The sequence below is a fragment of the Semicossyphus pulcher genome, unplaced genomic scaffold (assembly GCF_022749685.1).
Source record: "Semicossyphus pulcher isolate SPU_LCO1_2020_fin unplaced genomic scaffold, fSemPul1.0.p SCAF_2, whole genome shotgun sequence".
Taxonomy (NCBI): domain Eukaryota; kingdom Metazoa; phylum Chordata; class Actinopteri; order Labriformes; family Labridae; genus Semicossyphus; species Semicossyphus pulcher.
In genome coordinates, this window is record NW_027211693.1 from 22699854 (window position 1) to 22717725 (window position 17872).

The 17872-nt window shown below is 42.3% G+C and overlaps 1 protein-coding gene across 1 annotated transcript; it reads left to right on the forward strand.

Annotated features, from left to right (window-relative positions):
* sh3rf2 (SH3 domain containing ring finger 2) lies at positions 1-17280 on the forward strand. Its single transcript, XM_069669860.1, has 11 exons — positions 1-265; positions 581-1013; positions 3632-3919; positions 6156-6251; positions 7319-7720; positions 14472-14593; positions 14775-14945; positions 15159-15433; positions 15529-15833; positions 15946-16244; positions 16350-17280. Exons 2-11 carry the CDS (start codon positions 582-584, stop codon positions 16528-16530), a joined length of 2571 nt encoding a protein of 856 aa, XP_069525961.1. The 5' UTR covers positions 1-265; position 581; the 3' UTR covers positions 16531-17280.
* Positions 17281-17872: the final 592 nt, after the last annotated feature.

The window sequence follows — 17872 nt, forward strand, 5'->3', positions numbered from 1 at the left end:
TACAGTTCCTGATGAATTAGCCTAGCTGTGGTATAGACCTCGTCGCCGGCTCCTTTACCTCTCGTATCCACAGGTGGGTTTTCATGTCGGCATAAATGTTGCTACGAGCTGGCGGGGACACTGAAATGTAAAGCTCACGCGCCTGTCCTGCGTCGTACTGTCCCGTCCTCAGCGCACTGCGTCATGGCGACAGCGGCGAGAAAGTTACGCATATCCTAGCCGGAGTTTTTGGAAAATACCATTCCGGCAGTCAGCCGACATATGTGTGAGTACTAACCGTTTGTGTGCTGCGTGTTGTCGAGATAAATATGGGGATATTTCGTCGAGATTTACTGTTTGTGTCTCACCTGTGTAGCAGGTGAGCTGACATGACACCTGTTAGCAAGCAGCGTGTATTGTTTACTTATCTTACCGTGGGAAGTCAACCTTATCAAACTATTCGAAGTTATGGTGGTACCTTTGATGTAGTGGATGCTATACATCAGAGCAGGACTTTGGTCAGAAATGTTGTAACTCTTTAATTGTGGAATTTCTGACACTAACTCCTGTCATTGAAGTAGCTTTTCTTCTCTCTCTCCAGTATGGGGGATTACAGTGTTTCACGTGTACCACAAGCCCTAGTTTCACAGAGAGGCGGCCCTTTGAAAATGGAGGAGCTGGCTCTGATGGCCTTGTTGGAGTGTCCTCTGTGTTTCCAGAAGCTGGATGTGTCAGCCAAGGTCCTACCCTGCCAGCACACCTTCTGTATGTCCTGCCTGCTAAGACAGGAGGAAGCCCACTCCCAGCTGCTCTGCCCAGAGTGTCACGCTCCTGTCCCAGCCAGGACGGTGGAGGAGCTTCCCACAAACCACTTGCTGGTGCGGCTTCTGGAAGGGCTCCAGGGCCCGACGGGGCCCAACAGAGATGGACAGACAGCCCGCTACGCAGTGCCTTTGTCCAGGGGAGGCATGGCTGTGAGGGAGGGTAAACAGCAGCAGGAGAGTCAACACAGGGAGAAGCAAGGACAGAATGAGGTCAGTGCATGACCCCGGCCTTATTGGCATCCTTTTGGTGACAATTTTAGAGTACTGCAAATGATGAGATGTGTTTCTGTTTCTGTTAGAGATATTACACAATCTTTTAATGGCCTTTAGCCAATAATAGTTTCACTGTAAGAAAACCAAACAACACTCTACACTACTCAGACAGGCAAGAGTAGCAAAACACCAATATGAATACTTGAGACCTCTATTACACATAGATATCTAGTGTATTGTAGCAGCCGAATATTGATTTATATATTGTGATATAAAAACAGTTGAACAGCTCTAAATGGATGAATTCACCAGACATGGACATCTGGTTTTGGTGTTTAAATACACATCATTGCTCTGTACTTATCACACTGATGTGAAAGTCATAAAGAAAACAATAATGTCATAAAGAAAGCCAGCTTATTGATTTTCATCTTTGCCCACAGCGTCCTAACACACCCACACATGTTAAAGAGAGAGTTATCTCAGTATAAGCAGTGCGGGTAAATCTTTGACAGTAGAGGAATTTATTTGGTATTTTATTGTCTTCTCGCCCCTCGGGTGATATCTAACTGATTTGTGTCTTCGCACACTGTGGATTAAGACTGTGTCTCGTCTCTGACCTTCTGCGTTACTAACTCCAAACTTAAGTGGGAGTTTTCACCTATGTGAGACCATGTGGCTCATAAGAGCTGGATATGACCAACCGAACAGTTTCCTCCTGTGAGTCAGGGGGTCTATCATATTTCTACTGGTGCATTTAACACAGAGGATTACTTGCTCTTCACATCATAGAGAACGTAAGAAAGCCTCATACTTCATGACATGACCCGAGTGAGAGGAGCTGAATTTAAACTTCAAAAACCTACAGGGTGGTGTAGGATGTGTAGGACTGATAAAGTTAAACCAAACTCAAACCAAACAAAGACAGTACAGCAGGAGTCGATCAGATATCTATCTTTGATGATGAAGTGCCGTCTACATACAAAGATTCAAGTATTAAATATAAAATAACTAATCTAATCTAACTAATAAGGACAGGACAAAAATAAAAGACTAAAAGAAATGGGTTCTAAACTATCTCATTATAGCTAATTTCTCACCGCCTCTTCAATATTTACACATTTGTCATTGAAGTAGTACAGTCTGTGGTACACTTCCTCTTTTATTGCTCTATTACAATCAAATTTTAATTTAAAATATTAATATAAAAGACTGTTATTGAAATGGGTTTTAAGTGTTAATGAATTTTATAATAATAAAATGAAGAAGAAAAAAGAGAGAGAGGTGTTAAGTACGGAAGCCCTCAGCGGACATGCATCCATACATTTTATTTACTCCGTCTTCCTGTGATAACAAGTAATTTCAGTTGTTTTCTCAGGATCTTAACTTATTTTTCTCGTTATCACAGGAAAATAAAGCTGTTTTCCCCATTATAACAGATACATTTGGCTCATTATCTCGGGAAAACTAAGCTTGTTTTCTTGTGATAGCGGGATAATTTTCCAGCGATCTAGAAAACACAACTAGATCGCTGGTATAGTCAATAGTCTAGAGGTAAGGTGAGCCAATTTTTATGTTCGTTTCGTGCCTTTGCAACTCTGGAGATTTATGAGAGTTATGATCATCTGATGTCACAGTGGTGCAGCTTTATTATCTCAAGATAATCTGAGATACATAAGTCGAGATCTCTCGTAAACAACCAGAAATAACTTGTTATCACGAGAAAATGGAGTAAATAAAATGTATAGATGCATGTCCACTAAGGGCTTCCGTAGTTAGGTGCATGTTTATCAATCATAATTCTGTATAATTCAGTTCTGTTCAACACAACTATCTTACAATTTAAACCCTGCAAATATCTGAGTATCACAACGGTACTTCTCTCTTAGCAAGTCGTCACACAGTTTTCATTTGATGCCGATGTTCTTGAGAAGAAGGTAAACACACAGCTCTGTGTATAAACTGTTTACAGCGTCCAAGAGTTGACATGTAATCTGAAGTTTGAGTTCAGCCAGAATTCAAACAGTTCGTCCAAGTTCACGAGGGTCAGTTTGTTCTCATAGTGCGGCTTTAACACTGTGGACACTTCAGAAACCTCCACTGCAAAGCGATTCAATGCACTGTCAGTATTTTCGCTCCACTAAAGCCTGGTGTAAAAAAGGACAGAAAGTGTTACTGAATAAGAAAGATTATCAGTAAAGCTTGAGTCAATACTTGATTTAATCTTTAGGGGGAGAAAGGATGTGCCATGCTAAACAAATCTGCATATCTAGATAAGAACATCAAACTCTTATTTACACTCATCCAGAAAACTAACAGCAGATTGCATTAAATTAAATGACTTTTTGCCACTTTTATGTCTGAACTGAGGGGAATTCTACAGCTTTATTGTTTTGTAAACTAATCAAAACTGATCAACAGCACTTACTCACAGTTTGTACCTTCATGTTTCACCTCCTGAAAATGCAGTTTTATTGGAAATACACCATATGTTTTAATCTTTAAAACAGTGCAGTGTAAAAGGCCTTTTAAGACATATAAATCTCTTATCAAATAAATCCACCTCTTTATTTGAACATGCAGCAGCTGATGTGTGATTTTCATCTGTTCTTCAGCTTGCTCTCCGAGATCTGATGCGTAACCAACGAGGTGATTCTCCAGGAGACCTGATCCTCACGCTCGGCAACGGTCACCCCCTGAAACACAGAGTGGATGAGAGCTGGCACCACCACGGAAATGCTGGAGACGGTAGCGGCGTGTCTGTCACTGCTGGCGCGCTGCAGGCCGTCAGCCAGATGCCTCAGCTGCAGCCCCAACCTCCGGCTCTCTGCAGGGCGCTGTTCGACTTTAACCCCGAAGAGATGAATCTGGAAGACAGTCAATATTGTCTCAGCTTCCTCAAGGTCTGACTCTCAAACTACTGTTTTAACACAGCTGGAAACGCTTATTTTTAATGCGTTCAGTCTTGTTTATGCACTTCTGATCTGTTAAGGTTCTTGCAGGATTTCTAACTCTTTAATTAAAGCACAAAGAGAATAATAACACTCAACAGTAACCTTCAGGGTACAATGAAACATTAGCTCTCAGTGAAAAAGAGCAACGGTTCATCTTCATAATGCTGTATGTAATGAGTGTTGTCATAGTTTAGGCCCTCATCTACGTGCTAAACAGATCTTAAGGCAAAATGCGTCAGAATCTGTGTCACTAAGCTCCTCTGCTAAAGACTTACCGGTCAAAAGCCTGGCTAGGACCTAATGGGATTGTGCTAGTGCTAAAATATAAAGTGATAAATCCTTTAAGTTATCTACTAAACATGTAGGGCTGCAGCAAACATTTATCTCTCATTGAATACTCTACCGATTACTTTCTAAATTAATTAGTGAGGAGCAGAAAACAAGACTGACAAGCTGCCCAAACCTCAAAAATGTTTTGTTTACATTTCTGTTGATCATATTCAGCCTGCGAGCGAGTTCAGGCAGTCAACTCGAGCTGCACTTTTATACACACTTGACGTGTCACATTTCCACAATCACATGACAAACGCTCCTTCCCAACTGGGCGGTCTATAAAGTGATAATCTGGTAGATTTTCATTGAAATAAATGTCTGATAAGTCACTACCCATCGTCGAATGAGGTAACACAATGGTGATTGAGCCTATGGCCCACTGATGAAAGCCTTTGCAGTATTACAGACTGGGTGTCTGTGACGACTTTCGTGGAAAAAATCACAAGCAGCGCCCAGTTAGTGACGCGTTTTCCATCACCCAGCAGTGGTTGGTCTGCCAGAGAGGGTAGGCGGAGCTAAGCGGCTGCTTTTCCGGTCTCTGCAAGTGTTGCGAGTAAACAGTAATCTACTATGGCTGAACAAACAAAGAAAAGATCGATGACTACAGATACAACTTCAAAAATAAGTCCAAAAAAAATCCAAAGAAAAGGAAACAAATTTGACGCTCAGATGAAGGCAAACAGTCTAAAAAGGAAAGTGACCGTCAGCGAGGAAAATCAAGAGTTACAACCGGAGTCAACCGTGGACGTCACACATGCAACACTGTCTGGATATCTGGGAAGTGTGTTCCCGCAATTACCGTTTATCGCTATAAGCGCTGCCGAAGAGAACGAAACTGAGATCTTCGAGATTACCACTCTTAAGCTGCAAAATTTCCCATCTCTCCCTCTGCTCTCTCAATGCCACTTCTGCCCTGCACCAGTTCTGCACTCAATCTTTCAGCCCGGCCACCCCCCCAGCATCCGCCTGTGGGCTCCGACAAGGCGGTTTCAGATATTATCTCATCACTCCATAAATTTCTGCTTGTAAAACAACTCTGCAGGGAGTGATGAGGTCGGAGCCTTGAAGCCAAAGTCGAATAATGTTTTGCTGCTGCAATAAACATTTCAAATGTGAGTTGTTTGACTGACATATTTGTTGCAGCTCTAAAATATTTAGTTGTTGCAGCTAAACTTTGCCTGATTTATCTTGTAGATATCACATACATACAAGTTGGTGAAAGTTAAAACATCACTCTGGTCTGTTTTTTTAATAGTTTAATAATGTATTGATTTGCTTAAATACATTATGGATAGATCCCTCAATTCTGAGAACAACTGTTAGCTACCTATCGGCTCGTTAAGACAAACTTTTGGTAGTTTATAATCATGTTTAGCAGATGAAGCTCCCATTAGTGCTGATACATAGTGATCATTGTTTTTAGTTCTTTTCCTGCTTTGAGAGACTTGTGGAGCTGGAGGTTCAGATGTCTGCTGTACCGGTCTTTACTTCCCCTGAAGGGTTTCTGAGGCAGTTATATAAGGGCCTCTGTACTGCTATCCATTAAAGCACACTTGCACTCGGCTCTTTTTTTCCTCCCAGTTTTAATGCAGATGGTCAAATGGTTTTAGAGTGAGGCTGTCCACAGAAAGGACGGGGCCTGCAGACACAAAGCGAGTGCATGTCACATGCTGCAGGAGAGACGCAGGGCGTAGAGAGTTTCTGAGCTGAGTGCTCAGTCTCCAGGACGACAACGCTCTGTTACATGCACCTGGCATCCTGTTTGTTTTTTTAAGCGGTTTCACTGCCTCTCAGCTTTTCTGTGCTTTGTCTAAAGTCAACTCTGTGTGTGTGTTACTTTCTGGGCTTACAGGGGGACATCCTTACTGTCATCAGGCGGGCGGATGAACACTGGATTGAAGCCAAGCTAGGGGACAAAGTTGGAATTTGCCCTCTGCAGTTCACAGAGGTGAGCTCTCCTACTCCTCTCTTACTTTCTGCCTCCCCTCTCGCTCTGAATGTGGTCTGTGGCCTTTTCAGCGTGATCAAGCTTGACACCTGCCGTTTGACACTTTGGTCTGTCGGTGTAGCACTTGTAACAAATTAGACCATAGACGTCGTCAGCGGATGCCATTAATTCCAGGTCACTGGCGGGGCGCTACCTTGATTTTCATTCAAATCTTTGATTCATCCGTAAATGTCACTCCTGCCCTGCAAAGTGCTGAGGCAGAGAGCTAATCTGTGAAGCCCTGCTGTGTCTGCAGCTGCTCATTAGCGTGTGACTATGTGGCTTACTCAGGTTTGCCGAGCTTGCTTAGCTAGCTGCCTGTCATTTGTTTTCCTCTGTGCTTTCTGCCTCGAGGATTAACTTCAGCCCTGCCGGGGAAATTTGTTTGCTCCTACAGTGGGGTTAATGTGCTGCCTCATTCAGTTTACTTCCCTCACTTGTCATCTGTTTTGCTATTTCTTTCTTTAATGTTTTCTTTCTCTTCCCCTCTTCTTATTTATCTCCTTTCCTCTCCTGTCCACCCATATCTTCTCCCGAAGCCCCGCCTCAGTGATGCTCTTCATCTTTATCCAACTCTGTACTCTATTCTTTCATCCTCCTCTTTTCTCCCCTCCTCCTTCCTGAGCCTGCCTCTCCTCGTGTCGTGCAGCCAGGCGTAAAGACACAGTAATGCTTTCTCTGCTTGGGTGGCATAACAGCACATCACTGTGGGGAGTGAAAGCATTAACCCTGCCATGTCTGTCTGTCTGCCTGCCTGCCTGTCTGTGCAGCTCCTCTCTTAGCACCAGTCAACCCTCCCCGGCACACTGGCTGGTACTTTTGCATCTGGCTGCCTGCTTCCCTGCCTGCCTGTCCAACAAGTTGTAGGGGTGAGTTGAGTGGTGATAAGTGGGTGTATTTAGACAGCCGTTTTGCTGATCAGCAGGAGCAGAGGTTGACAGGAGCTAGTAGCAGGTAGCAGCGAGTTGGATTTTCTGCACTGAGGATTGACTGTTATCCCGATTACTTTATGTTTTCATCTCTTTCAGCCAAACTCTGTTGCTGCCAAACTGCTGGAAGGGAAGAATCGGAGGGCGAGTGACTCAGCAGAATTTCACCATCGGACTGGGACTGGGGGCAAAGACAAGGCCATCGACCTACCTAACAGGACCACCCTTTACGGAGTCCCACAAACCCCAACAAAGACCCCCTTCATCAATGCTTTGCCCCTCTCCAACCAGCGGAAACAGCCTGCAGCCAGCAGCGGCAACTTTTATCAGACCGGCAAAGGAGAGACGACAAACATCAGCACCTTCAACAGCTTCAACCATCAGGGTCAGTCGCAGCACCTCTCTGTGCATGCCGCCAACCACGGCCTCTCTCACCCCCCCAGAGTGAACGCTCAGAGAATTAGACGGCACTCTGAAACTTCGCACCGACACCTGTTACAGGTGAGTCACATGCACACACAAATGCCTCCATGCCTGCTAAACTGGTGCTTAAAAAGTTCTCTGATCCCACTTTCTCGTCTTCTTGGAGCTTCGGCTTTGTTTTGTTTGTAGTGATTTGTGTAACAGAAAACACATGGTTGGCAGAAAAAGGTGGTTTTCCGTGAGATAATTGATGTTTTCGTTTGAGCCACAAAGGGATCAAGTTGTCCTCAGGGGTTGCAGGGAGGAAACCGTGACACTAAGCTTTAGGAATGAATGTGAAAGAGGCATCGCCCTTGTGTTGGCCGCTACATGATGAAGTGACTCTCGTTAAGACAACACAGATGTGGAAAAGGGTTTGATATGAAAGGAGGTGAGTGCACCGAAAGTTTGAAAGGTCTTTAATCAAAGGTGCTGGAGCAGAAGCAAAGGTTCCCCCTCAGGGATAAATCAGAGTTTCACAGGGTGTGTGTCCTTTTGGCGTTCTTCAGCTCAGATTCAGGTGTAGTGCTTCAGAAAGGTTAAAGTGTTTTATCTTAGTACTTCTAAGAAACACAATGCAACTGAAAAACTGAGCTCACCTTAAGGCTGCCTTTGTGCGTTAAAACTCTGCAGCATTTGAGCTATGAGGATGAGTTTCGAACTGATCAACATGATACCTGCTGCATATTTGATACACCCTGCTGTATCACATGACAGGATGATGATAATGAACATCTTCACGAGACAAATTTAACAAATTATTTTATTCTTTACATGTTTAGATGACCGTCACAAGGGAAATTACACTGTAAAAAGCATGCTGGGAAAATGCTAAAACAATGTTATCTTTAGTTGTGATCATTTAAGCTTAAAAGTTTGAATACTTTTTATTTCAATGATTTGATGTATCCTTCTGGACATGCTGTCACTCGTTTGCATGGGGAACAATGGCATAAAGTGCTGTGAGAGCTGCACAAAGTCACAGCCAGCCAGAGCCTGAGTGCAGCGCAAACATAAAAGGCCCCTCAAAGGTTTAATAATATCACCGGCTGCCAAGTCTCCTGCCCGCTAAGATAATGATTTCCTTTGATTCAGCTCAAATTTCACTCCTCTGACGTGCAATAATACATGTCAGAACATTAAAAAAAGCTAATCCTTGCGCAATTTTGGAGAAAAAAGCCGGAGAGGAAGGGAGTTTGAGGAGAATTAAGACTTCAGAGCGAGATAAAAAACAGGAAATGGAAGAGATAAGGCAGGAAGAGGTAAAGGTGTGAGGAAATACCAGGAGAAAAAGATGGCGCCGAGCTGGGAAGAGAAAAAGAAAACAAAATGTGTGAGCTGCAAAAAAAAAAGGCACAACACAAAACATAGGCAGAGGCGGAGGAGAAATGAGAGATGGATGTGGAGAGTGGGAGGCTTGGAGAGTCCCTCAGTGTGTCTGCTTATCTCTCTCTCATGCTGATGATGATGAGTCACTGGTGAAGTTGGTTACATAAGAGACCCCTCTCTCTCTCTCTCTCTCTCTCTCTCCTGCCTTCAAACTCCTTCCTCTTCACTAAGCAGGTAACGCTCACTTTCACATCAGTTGGCCAGTAATAGCAGACAAGCCAACGCACTTTTCTTTTTAAAGGAGCGGAGGGCTCCGTCCCTAACGCCGAGGCCGAGCTCCCCACTGACCGAGACGGCATGTGTGCTATTCTTAGCGCCGCATCCCATCAGCTCTCACCTCTGGCTCCGCTGTTTCACAGAGAGAAGCCGCTTCCCACCAACTGTGGGAAAATAATGTGCATTTGTGTGAATATTGGCAGGCTTATATAAGAGCAACATTTAGGATGCGAGTGATTCAGAAGTGAGAACATGTTAAAATGCAAAACAGAAAAGTTCAATTTCACATCAAACACTTCAATGGCACCACTAAAGGCCTCATATTGCTTATTGGTAAATAGTTAGCCTTGAAGCCCATCAGTCGGCTTCAACTGGGCAGAAAAGGTTAATTGATCAACAGGACATTAATCAGATTTTATTCTGATATTTCATCAGTCAGTAAGATGTGATTATGTCAAGTGCCGTGGGAGGAAATAAAAGTATGAGTTAATTGTTTTTAGTAAACTTATTCTTCAGCTTCTTGGAATTGCGGCTTTGCACCTTTTGTGTTTCGGCCGTCTTTGTAAACAGGAATATCTTTTCTGGATTTCAACAAAACAATAAAACAAATAAACCGATGAATCGAAATGTTAAAAAAAACTTGAATATTAGTTCATGAATCATTATCCACCTACACAGGTGTTCTAATTTAAATTCATTAAGCCTGTGTGGGCATGTGAAGACTGGGCTTGATTGACAGCTCCCTCTCTCTCCTGTTAGCTTTGTTGCACCTGCTACTATGAACAAATAATCACAAGGTGTTTGAGGTGTTTTTGACCTTGGAAAGTGAGAAAAAGTGGGCAGCTGCAACCAAGTTTTTTCAGAATATATGACATATAACTATATAATTGATAGGCAGCGTTTGACTTGATATGCAGCAGAGGTTTCTATAGGCGGAGGACGCATTTTTAACGTCAATATCGTTGTCATTCAATTATTTAATCCTGGGTCAGACTTTGGGTCAATCAAGTCAAAATGGTAACCAGGAATAATACTCAACTAATTGTGCTAATACTGATGAGATCATTTCATTGTATCTTGAATAACTATAAATCATTCATGCAGCTTCTCTCGGCTCATAGAAGTTATCAAACTCAAATTTATTCTAGGAACTGAATATGAAGTCCAAAATGTGACAAAATCCAAATATTCAAACTGAAACAGACTGACGGTTGATGAGATTATCACTTTATGCACAATATAATGTTGCTGCTCCTTCATCTCAGCCAACGCGTTTTTAGATCAAGAGACAGCCAGGCGTTTCCCATCATGCCCTGAGGTCTTGCAGTTGGCGGAGCACAACCACAAGAAACTGCAGCTGCCTTGATCTTCAGATGTTATTTGTGATGTTATTCATAACGATATCATTTCTGTCTCATCGGACCGAAATCTAACCACCATTCTTTGTGTGGTTCATCCCCAACGAGCCTTATGTAACTATTAAATAGAGTTGGTGACATCTTGGCTCCACCCAACATCACCATGATTAAAGGTCTAATTAATCAGATTGGAAACACCTGTGTGGGTGTGCGGGGCTTTTAACATGAGTGATTCATTCTGCCTCCTTTTTACTTTGTGTCAACTCAAAGAAGCACTGTTGGGTATTAGTGTATGCACCTTTTATTTTGTCACGCTTATGAACACACATTATGAGCCATTGTTGATAGCGCTGAGCTTTTAAAATACATCCTCAATATTTATCCTCGTTGGGGATTTTTCATCCACTATTTTCAAAAGGAACTGAGGCGCCTCTTTGTGATAAGATGAGTTATAAGAATGTAATCGTGGCTGTAGATTACAGTGTTGGTTACTTGGAAACCCAATTATCTGTTTCCTATTTCTATTGTTCTTCAGGATATGATTGGACAGACTTCCTTGGACGGCCTAGTCAACAGAAGACTGCACTTCTACAGCTCTTTTCTAGTCTTCAGACCACTCGAGGCGCTTTACACTACATGTCACATTCACCCTTTCACACACACATTTACACACTGAAGGTATGCAAAGGGCCAATCTGCCCACCAGGAACTAACTGACCACATTCATGCACATTTACACACCGATGGTTTTGAATTTGGGGTTCAGTGTCTTACCCAAGGACAATTCAACATGTTAGCTGCAGCCGGGGAACCACCATCCTTCTGATTTAATGACGACCCACTCTACCAGTGAGCCACTGAGCTGCCCACGTTTCATTTGATTACTTTTGGGATGTGAAGAGAATGAGAAAAATATATAACAAATAGTGCATCCAAACGAAATTGCTTGTGCTGCCTCTAAACTGTAGAATATTTATAAGCATTAGTTAAAGTTATTGATCACACATTGATTTATTTTTAAGGTTAAGATAATTAAAACTGGTAAAACATTGATTTAACAGTTTCATGTTTAAAATCAGTGTGTCTATTCAACGCTAAGACATATTTGTTATGTATTTAATTTTGAACCCTTTGAGCCTCCGTACATAAAGTCATAAAGGTTGCTGTTTGACCGTTCATGCTGGCAGGAGGACACCAAAGGTGGACATTAACATGAAACTAATTGACTTATTAATGCATAAATTCTTTCTGGAGCAGCTTGTTACCATTTACATCAATAAGACTTTATTCCTGTCATGTTTAATAGTGGGACTATCCTTACCATGTAAATATAGCCACTGCCACTGCTGGGTCACTGCACCTGGCCCTTGCGTGACTGCAGCATAACTGAAGCACTCTCTCTGTACCCGATAAAACACAAACCAAGAATAGAAAAGAGGACACGGAGTAATGAAAGAACTAAATAATTAAATACATGAAATGAAGAAGTGGTGGTCCGTTTTCTTGTTGCATTACGTTTTAAACTGAGTGTTCATTGCAGCTTTTAGCATGAATGTAATGAAAGACAAGTAGACTAAAAAGCCATAGATGACAGTAATACTCATCCATCCACTTTTCTATACGACGGCAGGCTTGTATGTCTTCAGGACATTATATCATAACTTCATCTCGCTTTACTTCTGCCTCAGAGCACCGCCTTTGATAAGTGAGACTTTGCTTATAGCAACGACTGCCTCTTAATTATGACTTCTTTGTGCTTCTCTGACATACAGTGTGAATGCTTTGCAGCGTAATGGTGCGAGAGCTGTAGGATCCAGGCACATGCTGTATATAGGGAACCCCAGGCCCGCAGGGTGGCTTTGATGCTTTAAGCAGTAGTTGAGTGGTAGAGCTGTTAAAAGCAGCAGGTCTCTGTGGAGTCGTGGGGGAGGTTATATCTGACTTGTTCGAATGATAACTTAAAGTAAAGTGTTTGGGATTGGTTTGGCATAAGGGGTAAATACAGATTATATAATGGAGGTTCAGTTTGTTCAGTTTGGTATTAAGTTAATTTGGGATTAATCTTCACAATGTGTCGTTAACGGTTGTGAGACACACCTCAGTGTCACTCCCTGCAAGTCTTAGGCCGTGTCAGGCCTGACTCACAGCCTGCTGACTTCTAGCCTGTCAGAGTTTGTTTTTCTTGGTTTAAGGAGACGCTGGGAAATATGAAGATAAAATACAAAAGAGGCCTGCCAGGAGGTTAAACATATTCCAATGTTACTGTTTTTTGCACTTCTTTAAATTAATAAACAATCATGTCTGTGTTGATGGCGTTAGAGCTCAAACCTTATCTAGTATCCAGGAGACAAATTAAAGGAAAATCTTGAATTGATAAGCAGAGAAACATAACATACATACATACATATTTCATCACACAGAACATGAGGGTTCGCTGAATGTTTGATGAGTAAGATAATGATTTAAATCATATGTTCCGGCCTCCACAGCCACCACATGTCAACCCACATGAACATCTAAGTGAGAGTGTAGAGGGACATGGACATATAGGACAGCACTCTTAACCACCATCATCAAAACAGCCCAGCTGATGGAGTCCTTTGGTTTATTTTCGCTTATTTGACATCACGTGAACGAAGATATTTAAGGATACTTTTACATCTTTTCTTCTTTAAAATGATAACCCACATTTCCCTTTGAAATCTTCAATCCTTGTTCAATGCAAAAATATACACCAAAGTTTATGTGAAGTTAAAAAGAGGCTTCAGAATCCTCTGTTCGGTCGAGCGCTTTGGTTCAGGCTGAAATATCTCAACAACTATGAGATGGATTAACAGTGAATTTCTTACAGACATTAATGATGCCCAGAAGATGGATCCTAATGACTATGATAAACCTCTGTCTTTTTCCTCTAGCGTTTAGCAATGTTAAATGAAGTACCGTGAAATTTGGGTTAACCCCCCCGTACATTGATCTAATGATCCAAAGGATCATAACTGCAGCAGCCCTTATGTGATGATCTCCTGATGTTTCATTCACTGCCATCATCTGGTCAAATGTTTAATTTCCACAGTGCTTTGGTCTATTGGTTTAAAAATCCTAGATCCTCAGCTGTACTTTGTTTTTTGTGCTAGTTAGCAAATGTTAACACTCAAAACTAAGATGGTGGACATGGTAAATATTACACCTGTGAAACATCAGCATGTTAGCATTGTTATTGTGGGAAACGCCGACGTTCACATTAAGTGCAAAACAAGAGGTGTATTTTAGAAAATGTTAATTAATTTACACATAGGAAGCAATCCGACAATACAGATATGACAAAGTCAGAAAGAGCTGTGCATTACACAATGACAATGGCAGCTGTCATTCCATATCAGGCCTATATCTAACACTGCTGTCACCACATGCTTGGTCGATCTTTGTTATAGCCAATAACTAAAGAGCTGAGGTTAACACCTTGCAAATTGTTTTTGTCCTTTGGTGAAGGAGATGTAAACCGTGAAATAAGTGTAAAGGTTAAAATGCCTCTGATAAAAGAGGAATAAAATTAAATCATTATTGTCTGATCGACCCCAAAGAAGTTAAGGCAGTGTTCGTGCTGCTGAGCCGCGTTGACATCCTTATTTTCAGTGAATGTCAATCTGCACTTTAACCAGTTTCTGAGTCCTTGTACGTGTGGATGATTTCAACGCTCATGCCATGGATGACAGATAGCTGCTAACATGGGCGTAGACTCTTGCTTTTATATTATCCTCTTAAATTATGCGCCATGAATCACAGCCTAACTTCCATGCAATAATAATTTTGAATTCATCTCCTTACAGAGTGAGAAGAAGATGACCAGTGAGACTCCACCCACCATCTCCATGGCCCTGTTGAACCCCCAAATGTCTTCTGCCTCTGCAGACAGCAAAAACTCCTCCACACAGCAGCTCTCCATCAGTGTGTGAGTCACTGTTTTAAGCATTATTTTAATGGTTTGATACAGTCAGATACCAGCTGCAAGAAAAGACAAGAAAAGAATCAAGAAAATGAGTCAAAACTCAAATACCCCTAAAGAAGTACAATATGGAGATATAGTTTAGAAAGTGTGAAAGTGTTATGGACAAACCCTCTGTGTGACTCAGGTGTGCCGTCCTGTACTCCTACAAACCACGACGGCCCGAGGAGCTGGAGCTGAGGAAAGGAGAGATGGTGGGAGTGTACGGAAAGTTCAAGGAGGGCTGGCTGCGTGGGTTATCGCTCAGAACGGGCAAAGTGGGCATTCTGCCCAGCAACTACATCTCGCCTGTGCTCAGGTGAGAGGCTGTGATCCCTGACTGCAGAAAGTGGGAGCTTAGTGACAATGTGATTTAGTGTGGGCAGGACGACATGTCATCATGCACACATTAAAATTGTTGAAACATAACACTGAGGCTTGTTCTCACTTGGTTTAAATTAACTTCTATTGCAGTGTTAACAGTGATATACAGTAGAAACTTGTGCTAAAGTGTCTCATTGCCTCACTGCAGAACCTCGGCCAGACTCCTGGAGACCAAAGCAGCTAATTCGTCCTCACAGTACAACACAACAGCTGGAAAGAAACCCACAGCTGCCAAGAATCCTGCTGTGGTCCTTGCTCTTGATAGGGTAAATGCTGACGGAACGATATACTCAACAGGACAGGGCCCGTCTGTGCCAAATGGAGCACAGCATGCAATGTCCTCCACTAGCGCTGGAAAACCGTTCCTCTATGGGGGCTCACAAGGTTGGGAGACTGTCAGGCGCGTCTTTAACCCTCATAGAGGTGAGAGTTAAACAACCACATCTATATTCTAAGTGCTTGATTAAATTCGTTTTTACAAATGCTGTTAAAAAAATATGCTTCAAATGTTTCTTCAGGCTCAAACCATTACTCCCATACGTCCAATATGAACGTCCCGTCCAACTCGCATCACTTTGCACAAGTTCAAGCGTCCGGCTACTCACCTGCCCTGCAGAGGAAGAAAAACAGCGGCATCATGTCCAAATCTAGCAGACCACTGGGCTGGATGACTGAGCCAGCAGCGCCCTCTGCTGGTGCAATCTTTAAGGACAGGGACTTCACTGCCTCACATCAGGCAACATTTCTTCATGACAGACAGCCGTCCAATAGGCCTCAGTCAATCCTAGTCAGACCTGACTCACACAAGAACAATACAGACAAGGTAAGGTCACATGATGAAGAGAGATGAGCATGCATTTGTCTGAAGTTAGGCACAACTATTCCTATGATCACCGTTCTGCATGTGCCTCACAGTAAATATTTTACTTCCCTAGCCAGCAAAATCAGTGCGGTTCCTCACAGCTGAAGACTCCCCTCCTCCAAGGCCTCGGACCTCCTCCTGGTCGTCAGGAAGTCAGGTCTCCTCCAATGTCCGCCCTGGTCCCCCTCCGTTAGAAGTGTGGGCCCCATCACTCACCCTTGGAAGAGACGGACCAGGAATCATACTCAAAGAAGGAAAAGTTCCTATTCTCAGGAAAGGCCTCGAATCATCCATGTCGGACCTAAATTCTAACCCACAGAAACCGTCACAGCCGTCCCTTCCCGCTGTGTCAGCTCACTTCAGCCCCAGCAGGTACTTGGAATTTTATGTTTGTCCTTTAAATTAAAGGAGATTAATTATTAGAAAGACAGTATGGACTTAAACAAAAACCTGTTATCTTTTCCTTTTCTTTTCCAGACACAGAGTGACCACAACGCATTTAGCCCAGACAGACTCAGAGCTTAGTCTGCTGCAAGGGGAGCTGGTGCTCGTCCACAGACCTCGACCTGATGGACGGGTTCTGGTTACTCAGGAGAGCAGCGGGCAGACGGGCTTATTCCACTGCAGTGTTCTTCAAGCCCTCGAGAGGCTCAGCTGACTGTGTAATACTGCTGTAGTACTGTATATTTCTATATTCCATGTGGTCAAACTGCCAAATAACTTGACTGACCTGCTGAACAATGTGTTTGTTGAGGTCCAAAGGTTAATGCTGCCAAATGACAATCTTATGAAGGAGGTGTTTATTTTTGTCCTGAGTGCATATGAGTGTGTGTTTAAATTCTCCAGAGATATATTATGTACTTCCAACATATGTGCATGTCTGTTACACATGTACTATTATACGATTTTGCACAAAAACCCACCTAATGACTGTTCCTTGTTAAATACCCATGTTACACTCATTGGTTAGTGCCTTTGTCAAAACCCACAAAGAAAACAAACTATATTTAAATATATTTAGAGACATTATGAAGTAAAATATCTGTACTGCTGACGTGGTAATAAACTATACTTCCAGAACGTTGGTAGTTTGGTGTCTTACTTCAGGTGTGAACGAAAATTCTTTTCACCAACTAAATTGTAATGGAAAACTTCAACTGCAACTGAAGATATATAAGTGATAATAGTAAAATGTGGGCAACATGTCAATGTAGGCCCACTGTACCTGCATTTTTAAATACTCCATATTGTATATTGGATGTTCTACATGTAAAAAATGTATTCTGCAACATGTGGCTGCAGCCATTACCAATGCTGGATTACCTACAACTCTAGGGACCCTACTGGTTCACTGTGTGTAAACTAGTTTGTGATGGTTTAAATACTTTAAATGTATCATTAGTTAATAAACAGGGATTTCTCTGGAACCAATTTCTTTTTCTTTTGGCTTTTACCAATATCAATATTTAAGAATTTCAAAAAGTGTCTAAACATTGTATGTCAATATATACTTTTTAGGAACAGAAGGAAACGCATGTTTGATAAGGATTCCTTTAATTTGTTATTCAAAGACTTTAACAGGACTTGTACTGAGTTGGGATCATCACAGTAGGGTTGTTGTGTCTGTGATCACTGTAGAAAAAAAAAAACACTGTTCCAGAATAACTTTAGGCATCACATTTAATACATCTTCAAACACCTACCCTCACCTTATATATCAGCCTTCCTTGCCAAAATCTCATTTCAACACCTTTTGTGTTTCTGTATTGTGCACACATATTATGTGCCAAATAACTGAACATACAGTAATTTTGGGCCAGGCTGTATTCTAGCAAAAGCATGCTCTACATAATGTACAGAGAAAAGAAGGAATGGGGGGTTAATGGGGGCTTAACAACTATTTTTTCCCCCCTGGGGCCCACTGGCAGGTTAATCCAGCCATGGCCAACACGATTTACTTCCAAACTGTGGAAGAGTTTGGTACTTCCTTCCTTATATTC

Coding starts and splice junctions, on each gene's coding strand:
- sh3rf2 (XM_069669860.1), top strand. CDS start 582: ATGGGGGATTACAGTGTTTCACGTGTACCACAAGCCCTAGTTTCACAG. Junction 3,920..6,155: donor ATTGTCTCAGCTTCCTCAAG/GTCTGACTCTCA, acceptor CTGGGCTTACAG/GGGGACATCCTTACTGTCAT. Junction 14,594..14,774: donor CAGCAGCTCTCCATCAGTGT/GTGAGTCACTGT, acceptor TGTGTGACTCAG/GTGTGCCGTCCTGTACTCCT.